The sequence below is a fragment of the Microtus oregoni genome, unplaced genomic scaffold, assembly GCF_018167655.1.
Source record: "Microtus oregoni isolate MIOR12 unplaced genomic scaffold, Mior012 000060F_ref0000265, whole genome shotgun sequence".
Taxonomy (NCBI): domain Eukaryota; kingdom Metazoa; phylum Chordata; class Mammalia; order Rodentia; family Cricetidae; genus Microtus; species Microtus oregoni.
The window spans coordinates 4,450,771-4,464,124 of NW_024543870.1; the positions used below are offsets into that span (position 1 = coordinate 4,450,771).

The 13,354-nt window shown below is 46.6% G+C and overlaps 1 protein-coding gene across 11 annotated transcripts in view; it reads left to right on the top strand.

The window, feature by feature from the left end:
* Positions 1–13,354, top strand: part of Osbpl6 (oxysterol binding protein like 6) — a 157,941-nt gene that overhangs the window by 95,325 nt on the left and 49,262 nt on the right. For all 11 annotated transcript variants that reach the window (XM_041639739.1, XM_041639740.1, XM_041639745.1 and 8 more), the window contains exons 4-5: positions 4,836–4,928; positions 10,775–10,897. In XM_041639739.1, coding sequence (XP_041495673.1) covers positions 4,836–4,928; positions 10,775–10,897 — 216 coding nt within the window. The remainder of the gene's footprint in view (positions 1–4,835; positions 4,929–10,774; positions 10,898–13,354) is intronic.

Consider the following 13,354-nt stretch of genomic DNA (forward strand, 5'->3'; position numbering starts at 1 on the left):
TTGTCAGCATGACCTTGTGGTTTTAGTGACTCTAATTCAGAGGTTCTCAACCTGTGGGCCTGGGACCCTTTGGAGGGTGAATGAGCCTTTCACAGGGGTCACCTAAGACTTTCGGGAAACACATACGTTTCTATTAAGATTCATAACAGTAGCAGAATTACAGTTATGAGGTAGCAATGAAAGTAATTTTAGCTTTGGGGGTTCACCACACCATAAGGAACTATAGAAAAGGGCTGCAGCTTTAGGAAGGTTGAGAACCACTGCTCTCGTGGCTTATGGTATTGCAGGGAAAAGTATTCCTTGGAGGAAATGATGAAGATGAGGCAGGCAAGGACTTGAGCCTCTTCCACTCCTGGCGCTCAGGTGGCTGCAGGGTCCACACTGTCCTGCAGCTGGCAGCTTCCCGTTGTGGCTGTCTGGGGCATTTGCCTACTCCGTTCACACTGACAGCTGGCACGATAAGTTCCCATGCATTGGCTGTGCCACGGTCCTGTTGAGGGTTACTGACCTGGGGGCGCTGGAATTATGGCTTCCCCTCTGCAAAGGGATCCCTGCGCAGTAGCAGACATCCTTCCGTTTCCGTGGGAACGTGTGAGTTTCCTGACTGATGGTGGGATGTTTGCAGCTAGGTAGTAGCTACCATTGAACGTCAGCTGTGTACCAGTCTCCGGGCAGTGCTTTGTCGAAATGCCAACTCTAGGTCCCCTCTTAACAGATCGAAGACACGCGGCCGAGCCTGGTTAGTGCTTTGTCCTGCACTTGGTAAACAGAACGAGAGCGGTATTCCGGTCTAAAAATGTTACACCTTTTGCTCTGTGCCATACGCTACAGTCCCAGGGCTAAAGCCAGCTGACTCTCAGTTCTCAGAATTAGAAACTGGAAATCACACGACCTCAAGGTTAATTTCAGGGTTGTCCGAGAAATTAACCTTGAAATTGTATGTCATTTCAGAGTTTGTAACCTCTCTCCTTCCGTTTACTCGTGCCAGCCTCGGCATCCATGGACGGCTGTGGTGGAGGGAGCCTTGCCGCATGTTTAGTTCCTGGGGGCGGGGCTATTTCTTAGGAGTTTCTGTAATGTCTGTCATCCTGTATTAGCTTTAGCTTCAATGGCAGATACTATTGAAAAGCCTGGGCCCCTGAATCAAATCTCAATTGGCATTCAAACCTCAGTGCTTACTGACGGCACCACTCTGGCTCCCTGTCCTCACTGTTCAGTCAGTCATAAAATAAGTGTGTGAGTGTACAAAAGCTTGAGACGATGTGACAAAATAACCCATGCAAAGATTGTCAGTGGCGATATGGTAAGCACTATAGGAATTCACTGTTGGTTGGTGGCAACACTACCCGAGTAGGTTGCTAATATCACTGAAATACTGTGTTGGGCTTAAATACGTGGCCCTTAGGAGAGAGTCAGGCCTATTTGGATGCTTTCCTTTGAAAAATAATTCATATAATTTATAAATATAAATTTATCTTAGAGGGGCTGAGGGGATGTTAATCCCAGCACAAGGGCCTGATCCTGGCCACAGCATGCATATAGAAGGCTGGGCAAGTGTCTTGGGCATGCTTGGAATCTCGGACCTTGGGTATAAAAAGAGGTAGGTCCCTGGTTGGCCCTTCAGGCTAGCCTACTTGGTGACATAGGTTACAGTAGAGACCTTATCTCAAAAAGACAAAACAAACAAACAAAAAAACAGGATTGGCATTTTGAGGAATTATACTGAGGATGGATGACCTCTGGCCTCCATAGGCACATACTACATGTGAAGGCAACACACACACGCACACCCCAAAATTAGAAAAGATGATAAGGGGGTGGTTTTTGTCAACTTGACATAAACTAGGTCATCTGCCAAGAAGAAAGCTCAACTGAGGAGCTGCCTCCATCAGATTGGCCTGCGGACAAGTCTATGGGGCCTTTTACTGATTTCTAATTGATGTAAGGGCTCAGCCCACTTTAGGTCTTGCCAGCCCGTGGTCAGGTGGTCTGAGGTGTATTAGAAAGCAAACTGAGCAATCCACGGAGAGCAAGGCAGGAAGCAGTGTTAGTCCAGGGCCTTTGTCTCAGTTCCCGCTTGAGTTCTTGCCCCGGTGTCCCTCAGGGATGGGCTGTGACATGGAAGTGTGAACCAAGTAGATCCTTCCCTCCCCAGGTTGCTTTTAGTCCGTCGTCGTTTCACAGTGAAAGAGAAAGAAACGGGAGGAGAGAGCCGGATGAGCCATTTCTGTGGCCTCGGCATTCTGGAAGCAGTGGTTTGGTCGCCTTTGTTAGTGCCCCCCACGTGGACGGAAAGTGAGCCCATCCAGGAATCCAGAGCCGTAGCCTCAAATGTTCCTAGCAATTGCTTTGTGCCTTTGAAATAAAGACAAGAGGCTCTGTTAATCACGCTCTTAGAGTCATGCTTTTCTCTGGGCCAGTTGTCTGTCCTGAGCTGCTCAGCTGTTATGCAGAGTCTCATTGTCTGTTCATTGACGAGGACGAAACCAAAGGACAGTCAACGTGGGCAGCTTTCCTCTCGCTGCCCAGGGGGTATTGAAACCTGTGAACTCTAGTCAGCTGAAGAGGTGCAGGGAAGGCTATGGTCAAGAGTGGCCCAGGCTCCTTATGCATCAGCTCGCCTCGAGCAGGGAGAACAGGGGATGGGTAAATTCTCCCACCTCTGTATGCTCTGTATGTATACCTAGAGGCTGGGCATGGTGCTTAGGGGTTGAGTCCTTGCCGCATGCTCACAAGGCCTTGGCTCAGTGCCCCCCACTTCCTCTCTCTCTCCTCTCTCTCTGTCACACACACATACACACACACACACACACACACACGACCTAGAAATTGAGTTGTAATTTAGGATTTGAGAGGAAGCTGTATTTTTGAAGAGCGCTGTGTTTCTGTAGCCCTCTGCGATGTTTATAGAACATGCTTAAACCCTTCAAGGTCATATATGTTTCGCGGCCATCATGAAAGAAAATGAGAACATTCAGCTTGTGAAGAAGAATGTAGACAATTATAGCACAAATTGTGATCTTAGAGAGAAATGATATGGGTCTAACTTTGTAATTGCAGATTCAAGGACAAACTTGATGCTTCCCAGTTGACCAGAACTTTCAATGCCGTAAACAGGAAATGGGAGTTTAAAACAAATTCATTCAATGTTGTCAGGCATTCTGTTGTATTAGAGTTCCGCTTTTTACAGTTCCAGCAGAAGCCTAGAAGGTTTTAAAGAAGTTATGGATCTTTGTGGGGAGCAGGGTTTCAAGATAGGCTTTCTCTGTGTAGCTTTGAAGCCTGTCCTGGAACTCGTTCTGTGGACCAGGCTGGCCCTGCCTCTGCTTCCTGAATTATAGAAGTTATGTTTAAGAGCCTTTCCCCCCACCTTTTGTGGTTCTGTGAATCAAACCCAGGCCTTCCTGCACACTAAACGCACAGTACTGTATATTGTACAATATACTTCCTCTCCACTCCGACGGAGCCGTGTGGGGCAGGCCACAGTGAAATGAAATGGTGATTCTCAGTGCAGATAGCCGGCCCTGCCTCCAGGAAGCTCTCAGTGTAACTAGAGTCTGAGATGAGGTATATAGCTCTCAACTTTCATAGCTGCCGATGCTAAAGATAGAACATTTAAGAATTCTCGATTGTAGTAATGAATACATATGAATGCAAGCCAAAAGAGTATGTTTTTTTTCTTTAAATATGATTTTGAAGTCAGTTTGGGGTATCAATCAATTTGGGTTAGTTCTGGGGTGAGCAGAGGTGCTCAGGTTCTGTCAGTGAGCAAATTGCCGGATGGAGGTTTGTGTGAAAAGGTACTGACTTCCCTGTTACATGCTGGGGGCTGAAGAAGAAGATGGCTGGTTTTAGAATTTAGTTACCAATTCTAATACTTGATATCAGTTAGTAGCTTTATCAATTATGCTTTCAGTTTTTAGTAACCCGCGCACACACACACACACATTTGTGGTAATAAAAAAACTTATTACTGTGTCTCAGTAAATGTTTTTTTTTATGATTGCCTGTGCCTTGAAAAAAAATCAACAAAATATGAATTAGACTTTCACTCATTTTAATATGCACTGTATTGTATGTATGGTGAATATTCAAGATGAACAGGCTTCTCTTTTTTATAGCATAACTATTTCCAAAGTCAAGGAGAGAAGAGGTTGATGTGTGTTCTCCGTGCCAAGCACACAGGAGGCTCCTTTCCAGATGCCGCTGCCGGGTCACATAGTGTTTCACTCTTCTGGTCCACGAAGCCGAGGCAACATTTTAGCAGTCTGCTGCTATCTATAGGCGCTGAGCTCACGTTTATTGCACTTTATGCCAAATTGATCTCTGTGTGTGCCTTCATTTTGGAAACTGGAGCATCCGGTTTCCCTCGGCTGCCCAAATGTCTTGAGTTAATCCTTCATGCCCTGCCTATGAGCTTATATGCTCTGTAGTTGGCAAAGTCAAGTCTCTCTTCGGGTTTGTGGTTCTAACAGCATTCAGAGGTGACAAAGGGGCTCCCCTGTTGTATAGAAGCTGTTGTCGATCACCTGACATATTTAGTTTTCTTGTGTTCTAAAGGGTTTCCCCCCCAGGATATTCTCCTGTGACTCCTGTAAGGTCAAATCCAGCACGGTGGAAGACATTCAGCGGTGAACCTCAAGAGACCACGTGCACTGCTGTTATCTTCTCCCCAGCTGCTGCTGAGCTTGGCCTTCCAGGCTCTTCATCTCCTGGCAGCTCACTCTTCTGCTGTGCTCCCTATGACTCCCCCTCCCGCCCCCCCCCCCCCCCCACCATGTTCCCCACGTGAGAGATGGAGCTCTAACCCTAGGTGGCTTTCTGCTCATTTGCAGAGTATCCACGTTCTGGAGAGGACCGCGTCATCAAGCACAGAGCCCTCCATCAGCCGGCAGTTGCTGGAGCCGGAGCCCATCCCCCTCTCCAAGGTCAGTGACTGCACCATTGCTCTCACAGGTAGCCCAGTACCCACCCGCTCTGGAGCCAAATGAACTGTGAATAACGTTGACGCCTGACTCTCTTAAAGTAGCTAACAATAGGGCTCCTTTGCCACTTCTTCCGCTTCCTGTGCAGGGATGTTTTCTGCCTTGGATGAGGGGGAATAGAAAGAACTCTATTTCCCTTGAGTTTCCAGGGTTATATGTGAAGGTCTGAAAGCATATTAAGGGAAGAAATAAAGAAAAGCATGGTTATATCCTCTTGGACAGATAAGCGAATAATTCTATGATTAATTAACGGGGGGGGGGGGGATATCGCAGCAACTACCATTATTGCCTACCTACTGCATACTCGGTACTACACGAAGCACTTCAATACATTATCACGTTTGATACAGTTTTTATAAGCAGCTGCTTGACATGTGCATATTCATTACATTCCATGAATCCGGAAACTCAGGCTTAGCCGTTTCTCCTAAGACAAAAACGTTGTTAAGTAGGGGGGTGAAATACAAACTAGATTTGCCCAGTTCTGTAACCCGTACTGTCCATCTCTACCTCCCTGCGAGGGCCAGCGGTGCCTACACCAGTGGCCATCCCACACTGTGTGGTCTCCCTCCAGTGTCTGCCTTCCAGCAGTGACTCTGGGGAGAACAGTACAGATGTAAGCCTCTCTCTGTATCATGGGAGCCAGAGTTCCTTCCTCTTCTGCCCGTCCTCCCTCAGATTTGGGAAGATGGACCTCCCTCCCCGCCGCTCATCCTCGCCCACGTGAGATGTTAACCCGGCCAATGAACGGGTTCCCTAATGGGAAAACTCTGAAAAGAGAGTATATGCAAATGGCAGGTTCCCATAAAACCAGATTTATTGCCTCAACATGGTTACTTATAAATGTGTACAGCTGATCTTGCTGCTTTGCTTCCTGTACAGAGCCTAAACTACTGAGAAAAGACCATGCTATTGCACTGCCCTAGTGTTACGGATATGCACACTTGTATGCCCTAGTGTTACGGATATGCACACTTGTATGCCCTAGTGTTACGAATATGCACACTTGTATGCCCTAGTGTTACGGATATGCACACTTGTATGTTTTATACTTTGAAGATGTTACAAGCTACAAAGTTTATTCTGTCAGAGAGGGGTAGAAGAAAAGAATTATTAAACTATAAAAATAATTCAGAGAGGGCTGGAGAGATGGCTTTGTGCTCTCACGGAAGACCAAGTTTGCTTCTCGGCACCCATATCTGGCAGCTGATAATTGCCTGTAATTCCAGCTCTAGGGGATCAGTTGCCCACTTTGGACTTCTGTGGACACCTGCAGCTAAGTGGCATGCACACACGTGCGTGTAGTTGTACACGCATGCTTGCGCACACACAGTTAAGAATAAAAACATGTTTAAAAAATTAACTTAAAAGTAAGAAGGATAGACTTCCATTTGAACAGTCAGTAGAGACCACGTACTTGGTAAACATAATCATCATCTCTCTCTGCAGTGTCCATCCTCTAGCTAGTGAGAAGGTGAGAAAGAACACACGTGGGCAATGGAGCAGCGGCATCCACTGAACACCTGCTTTGTGCCATACGTTCTCGCAACCAGCCTCCAGATCATTAAAGTTTTATTGATTTCCTCGTCTCCATATAATTCCCACATAAAGGTCTAATCCACTCCCTACCGCTTGCCAATGCACAGCCGCTGGGGTGTGGGTCTGCTGACCAAAGGCAGGCAGGTCCTGCTAGGGGTACCAAGAGCATTCGCTACCCCCGTGGCTTCTGCGCTTCCCATTTAAATCTTACTATGGAACTAACAGACCTTTTCTGTTTGTTCATGTGTTAGTACACGTGCACGAGTCTGGGGGCTCCTAAGAGCTGCTGTACCCACCTAGGGTACCAGTGCATCTCCCCACTTCAGAACCTCCTGAGAACACAGGCTTCCTGGGTACTGGTTGGTAGGAGCGCTTTGGACAAGGCATTTCTCTGGCTCAGGATTTAATAATTTAATTTAATAATTCTTTGTTTTCAGCTCTTGAGACATTTTTGCCTCTCCTCACACCACCCGTAGACTATCTTGTACTTTTTATACTTTGAAGGCATTGCAAACTACAAAATTTATCCCATCACACCAAGAGTAGACCTCCAGCCCATGGAAAGGGAAGAATTGTTAGACTATAAAAGAATTATTAAACTATAATGTAGAAGGGGGCTGGGGAGATGGCTCAGCAATTAGGAGTCCTGAGGTTGGTCAGTACTGACACGATCATCTGGGGCTCTTGGTTTTATTTTTGTTTTATGTAGACTTAGGAGGAGTGGAGACTCGAGCTGAAAATAAATAATAACTGAAATTTCAGGAAAAATACACTATTTGATTTTTAGAAAACTATTTTAATTTTCTTACGACATACACCTAATTCACTAAGCAAGAAAGAGCAACGTTGGCATTGTGGAAAACAGAATGCTGAAGGTTCTGTCCTGTGTAGAAATGGGTTGTTTCCTTTCCTACATATTTTATTTGTAACCTTATCTTCCATCCGCATTTATAATTGAAATAGGTGGGCTTGTTGCTTGCCCTGCTTTTATCCTTTGCCTCTTTGTCAGCTTGACAGCTTATCTAATTGTTAGTGCTGGATTACGCGTCTTTTCTGTTTCGGGAACATTGAGCTCGCAGAGAAGGCACTGCTAGTTCGGAGTGCAGGGTTTCACTCAGGAAATAGGCTAATTTTTGATCTGTTGTTTTACCTGTTTCCCACTCTCCAGTTTGGCTCTCCCCAAAAGGAGCGGTAATGGTAACGGTAGCTACAAAAAGATGAGTTTGTGTTACACCTGACTTCAATTAGTAAGGGGGAAAATTGTTCTTGCTACTAAATGCTTCCGTTTTATGTCATGTAGAGATTCTCCATCAGATGGAGAGAGAGAGAGGAGAAGGGGGCAAGGGAGGGGTCAGTACCCTTTTCTATAGGATGTAGAGAGAAATGTCTTTAAATACAGCTCACACAGTACTAAGGACAGAAGTCCAGGGAAGATATTTATGCACATGGGAAGTTGTTCTTAGTTACTTAATTTTTATGGAACGCCACTATTCCAATGGGAACAGGAAGCCAGAAGTCCTTGATGGTTTCCGTCAGGACTGACTGCTTTCCTTGGTCTTCACGCTGTTCATAAGTAGGGTTCTATTCTTGAGTTGCAGCCCCAGTATTAAGAAAGAGGACTCGGGAGCCTCCATGTGGCCCCTGGGGTCATGGGACAGTGCCACCTGTGCTTGCGACAGCCAACAACCACGGCATTCTACACAGCCTAAAGCTGTCTCATCAGAAACATTTGTATCTAAGTAACAGTCAATTGCAGTATCTTTTGTTACATTGTTTTGAGACAGGGTCTCTCTATGGGGCCCCAGGTGGCCTTGAACTCACAGAGATCTGCCAGCCTCTGCCTGAGTGCTGGGAATAAAGGAGTGCGCCACCCCATGCACCCCAGATCAACCACAGTTTCTGGCAGAATTAGAATTGTCTTCAAGCAGAACCCACATCTTGAGGTGTTGCGCATCGCGGGAAGAACGCACAATGTCGCCAGCTAGACACCCACAGGTCAGCCATGTGTAGCTCATTCCTCAGAGGCCTCTGTGGATGTGGGGAAACAACAATACCTTTAGGGTCTTTCCTGAGGTGGGGAGAGGCAGCTGTGGGCTTGGGTTTAGGAAGGATGCAGGCTCGGTGCTGGTTTTAGGCTTTTCAGAGAGACGGGACCATCTCTGTGTTTTATCTCCTGACAAAAGTTTGAAGAAAATTCCACCCTGGATGTTGCATATTTTGGTTTGGCATAGCTTAGACTTGGCCCCAAAGCAAGCAGCCTCTAGCATGAGGACGGGGAGAAAGAGATGGTGAACACAGCCCTCTTCACCCATGCCGTGTGCCTTATCTGTGCCCGACAATGGGACCTCCTTTCCTGAGACTGTGAGACTCATAGTTGCAGGTTCGGTCTAGCCTGAAATACAGTGCTCTAACCCATTCTCCTTCTGCCCTTCCGTATGGATCTAAATAACAGTCTTTTCAGAGTGCAGCGACCCGATCAGCTGAGGGCGGGCCACTACCAAAGGCCACTACTAGCATGGCCACTCCCTGAAGCTGAGGCTGCATGCAGAGTTGAGATGAGATGAGAGGTTTTTTTCTCTGAGTGCAGTTTTGTGAGGGAATTGAGAAACCTTTCTCTGTTAAAAGTACAGATGGTAGTTCTGGGTGCCATGCCAAAACTCTAGAATCGGGCATGGTAAGAATGTTGCTAGGCTGTGCTCACCTAGCCCAGTAGTCCTCAACCTTCTGACGCTGTGACCCTTTAATATGGTTCTTCATGTTGGGGTGACCACCAACCATAAAGTTATTATCATTGCTACTTTATAACCATAATTTTGCTACGATTGTAAGTCATAATGTAAATATCTGATATACAGGATATCTGATATGTGAACCCCAGAGGGGTTGCGACCCACAGGTTGAGAACCACTAACCTAGAGCATATGGACCCATGGCAATCACTTGGTTGTGGGGTTTTCAGACCTAGGATGTCGTAAGAATCAAGTAGGCTTGCCAAGAGTGGCAACCACCACAGCAAACTGAAGACCAGCACTGTCACCAAGAGTTTATAAGCTAGGAGCAAATTTGGATTTTTCAAGTTGTAAAAAACAATTGTCTGATCTATAAATGCTGATAACGCTTTTTAAAAAAAGTACCGTATATTGTAATATTAAGTTGGGAGTGTCACCCCAGCCCTTGGCCTGGGAGTTGCATTGGTCCAGACTCCAACTCTCAGCATGCCAAGCACTGACCCGTCCCCAGGGGAGGGTCAGGACCACTCACACAGGGTATTTAGGTGGCTGCCCAGAGAAGGAACGTGTGGTTTCGGGTTTTGCGTGTGCTCTCCCTCTGCCCGCCCCCCATGCCCGGCCACCCTAGAGTGTGGCATTCATTAAACATGGGCATTTTTGATTTGGTCTAATCTGGTTTGACTGGAGTTCTTTTTCCCAGCCGAGGGGCTCTGTTAGGAAATATTCCTAACATATATGAACAAAACATGTCTAATGAAGGAAGAAATTGATTTAATCTGTTATCTAGCAGGAAGAGTGATACTCTAGAACCAAGATGCTTTTTAAAAATTTGTTTATTCTTGGGTCTTATTCTTGCTGTTGGAGAGACTGAGCCCAGGGCCTCTGTGTACACTAAGCACAGGCTTTACCAGCGATCTAGGACCCAGGGTCTTAGCTGTGGAGCTGTACTCTCCCTGGGCTCCCGGGGAAACATGCCTCTTGGGAAGCCTGGACTTCTCGGTATGCGCTGTTGGGTGAAGCTTTAGTGCACACTTTGATGCACAGGGCTGCAGTAGGGAGAAAGAGGACCACAGCACTGCATAGGTGTACCAGCAGGTTGTTCCACACTGGACCCCAGCAACCTCTCCATTCCCGCACAGAAAGCCTGGTCTGCACACTGAATGAACATTTATCATCAGATGTCTAACTTTAAAACCCCTCTGGGGCCCAGGATCATGGGGGGGGGGGGTGCATTTTAAATGCTCTGAGTTAGGAAATCAAAATTCCTTTCCGCTTCCAAGCAAACAGTGTTCCCAGTGCCCCTCTCCTGGAGTCTGCCTGCCTCCAGGTCTACCTGGGAAACTCATGGGAGCTTCATTTGAAAGTGTGTGACTTGTTTTGATGCTGCAATTAGCACCAGAATGTCACTCATCCTGTTGCTCAGTCGAGGGCGGCATCAAAGGCGACTTTCTGCCTAGGACTCTCCTTAAATGTGTCTCATTAAGCACGAAACACGAGTGATTTGTTTTCCTTTTCTCTCAGGAAGCTGACAGCTGGGAAATTATAGAAGGACTGAAAATAGGCCAAACCAATGTCCAGAAACCAGACAGGCACGAGGGGTTTATGCTGAAGAAAAGAAAATGGCCTTTAAAGGGTTGGCATAAGGTAAGTAACTCCCGATCGGGTTGAAGCTGAGAGCATCATCATAGAGCTCTGACTGAAGCTGAGAGCATCATCATAGAGCTCTGACTGAAGCTGAGAGCATCATCATAGAGCTCTGACTGAAGCTGAGAGCATCATCATAGAGCTCTGACTGAAGCTGAGAGCATCATCATAGAGCTCTGACTGAAGCTGAGAGCATCATCATAGAGCTCTGATTGAAGCTGAGAGCATCATCATAGAGCTCTGAGTCCTTACTAGGTGGGAAGCAAAGGTCACTGGAGCTTTTGAGTTTGAAACAGTGTCTCGAAAACAAACAAAAACCAGCAAACAAAAGCCCAGTAAGGAGAGAAGGGGAAGCGGGAAGAATCAAGGGAGGGACAGGAGAGGAGGAGAAAAGAACAAATTCTGTGTCACAGAGGAGGAGGCTCTCTTCCATTCCTCCATAGAATCCCTTCCCCTCCGGGACTCTCCCGGCAAAAGCCAGCTTCATACACTCGCCAGCTCTGCTGCAGAACTTCATCTCAGAGTAGATGGGCTTGCTAACCAAACGCTTGGGTAATGGCCACCTCCTGGCTCCAAGCACGGAGGTTATGGATTGCAACTTCCTTAAAGAAATAGGCAGAGAAACGCCGCCCCAACCTGTCTCCAGAGTAGGATGGAAGCCAGCCAAAGGGGCTTTCATCGAATACAGCTTTCCCTTGTCAGAAACTCTCCCTCCGGCCCATAATGTTACCCCAACACCAAGGACTTCCCTCCTCCCTTCTCCAGTCTTCTAACTTGAATTTTGGCCAGCCAGTGATTCCTTGTAGACCTGCCACTGCCTGTCTGTCTCCTCACCAGTAACCTTACGTGGTGCTTTCCTGTGACTTTTCTTAAGTTATTCCTGGCTAAACTTCTTTAACAGAAACTTAAAATTAGTAAAAAAAACAGGCCAAAACTCCATTTTAAATAAATGAATTGCTAGGTTCCATTTGGCATTCTGACTGGAATGGCTGTGGACTGCCATCTTTCTGGATTCTTTCTGGACTGTGTGTCTGGATATTTGCATAAAGACGAGAGAGCACCCACCCCACAGTGCTTTTCCTCCTCTCCCTAATACCGCTAAGCATTGATTAGGCGCCAGCCCCTCTGAATGCCCCAGTTATAGGCAACTGAACTGCTTGTTTAATGTGGCCCTTTTTTATTCTGGCAGGCACCTGTTTTCAAGAATCCCAAACACAGGGATGGCAGTGGCCCTTTGTGAGTTTTAGGCAGGGTGACTTTGGGGACCTGATGTTCCGCTGTCTCAGCAGCTATGAGTTCATACGTCCCATGGAAATGTTCCAGCAGAATAAATTCCAGCCACAGAGGGGTTTCCTACATGTGCGGAGCTGGAAGAGGGCCCACAGACAGGGTGGCTGGCTCCCGAGAGCTGTTCGACTTTTACTGAACGGCCCACAGAAAAAAAACCAGCAAACAGTTCTTCAGTGTTTGCAATTTAAAAATGGCAAACTCACTCAGTCTGTAGTCAGCAGACCTCAGGGCAGACAGTTGCCCACAGAGCACCCCAGCACACACCCCCACCAGAGTACCTCAACACATCCTCTTACTTTTGTTTTTTGTTTGTTTTGTTTTGTTTTGTTTTCTCTGTAGTTTTGGAGCCTGTCCTGGAACTAGCTCTTGTAGACCAGGCTGATCTTGAACTCACAGAGATCCGCCTACCTCTGCCTCCCGAGTGCTGGGGTTAAAGGTGTGCGCCACCATCGACCAGCTTCCTTTTTATCTTAATATATTTAATATATGTCTGTTTCCTCGGATCCTCTTAGTATTGTTCATGTATATTCCCTGGGACTGTTGGCTGGAACGTGAGCAGTTGACCAATAGCCGCAGCCCCAAGGAAAACGTGATCCTCCTGCCCTTGTAACCATCAGCTACCAGCTAGAGGTGGAGCCTCCTTTTTATTCTTAAGGTATCTTGGAAATAATATTTAATCTCTTTTACTAATATAGAAGCAGATTGCCAAGGAGAAAATACATGCAAATTGCCAAGGTCACTTAAGCCTTGTAGGCAATTTATTAGTAGTGGATATGGTGTAATGGCTCCTGTAAGAGCCATGAGAATTTTTAGAAAGTTTCCATAGTATCCAGGGGGAAATCCAAAATTTAGCTCCTTCCCTGCAGAATAGTATAGAAATCTTTACAGAATTGCCATAATCTCTCCAGGTTATTTTTTTCCTTATTCTTAAAATGTTCTAAGCAGTTCATTTATAAAGTCTCAGCTGCAGGTCCCTAGACCTCCCCCGGTGAATACAGACCATGGAGAGGAGACTCCATCCCTAGCGAGAAGTCATTTGACTAGAACGCAGACCCACTGACCTCTGACTGTGGCCAGATGCACTGAGTCCGTGTATCAGAGTCATCAAACACGTTAGCAGCTGAACGCCAAGCCCCTGGGACCTGGGCTTGTGAATATTTGTGTAAT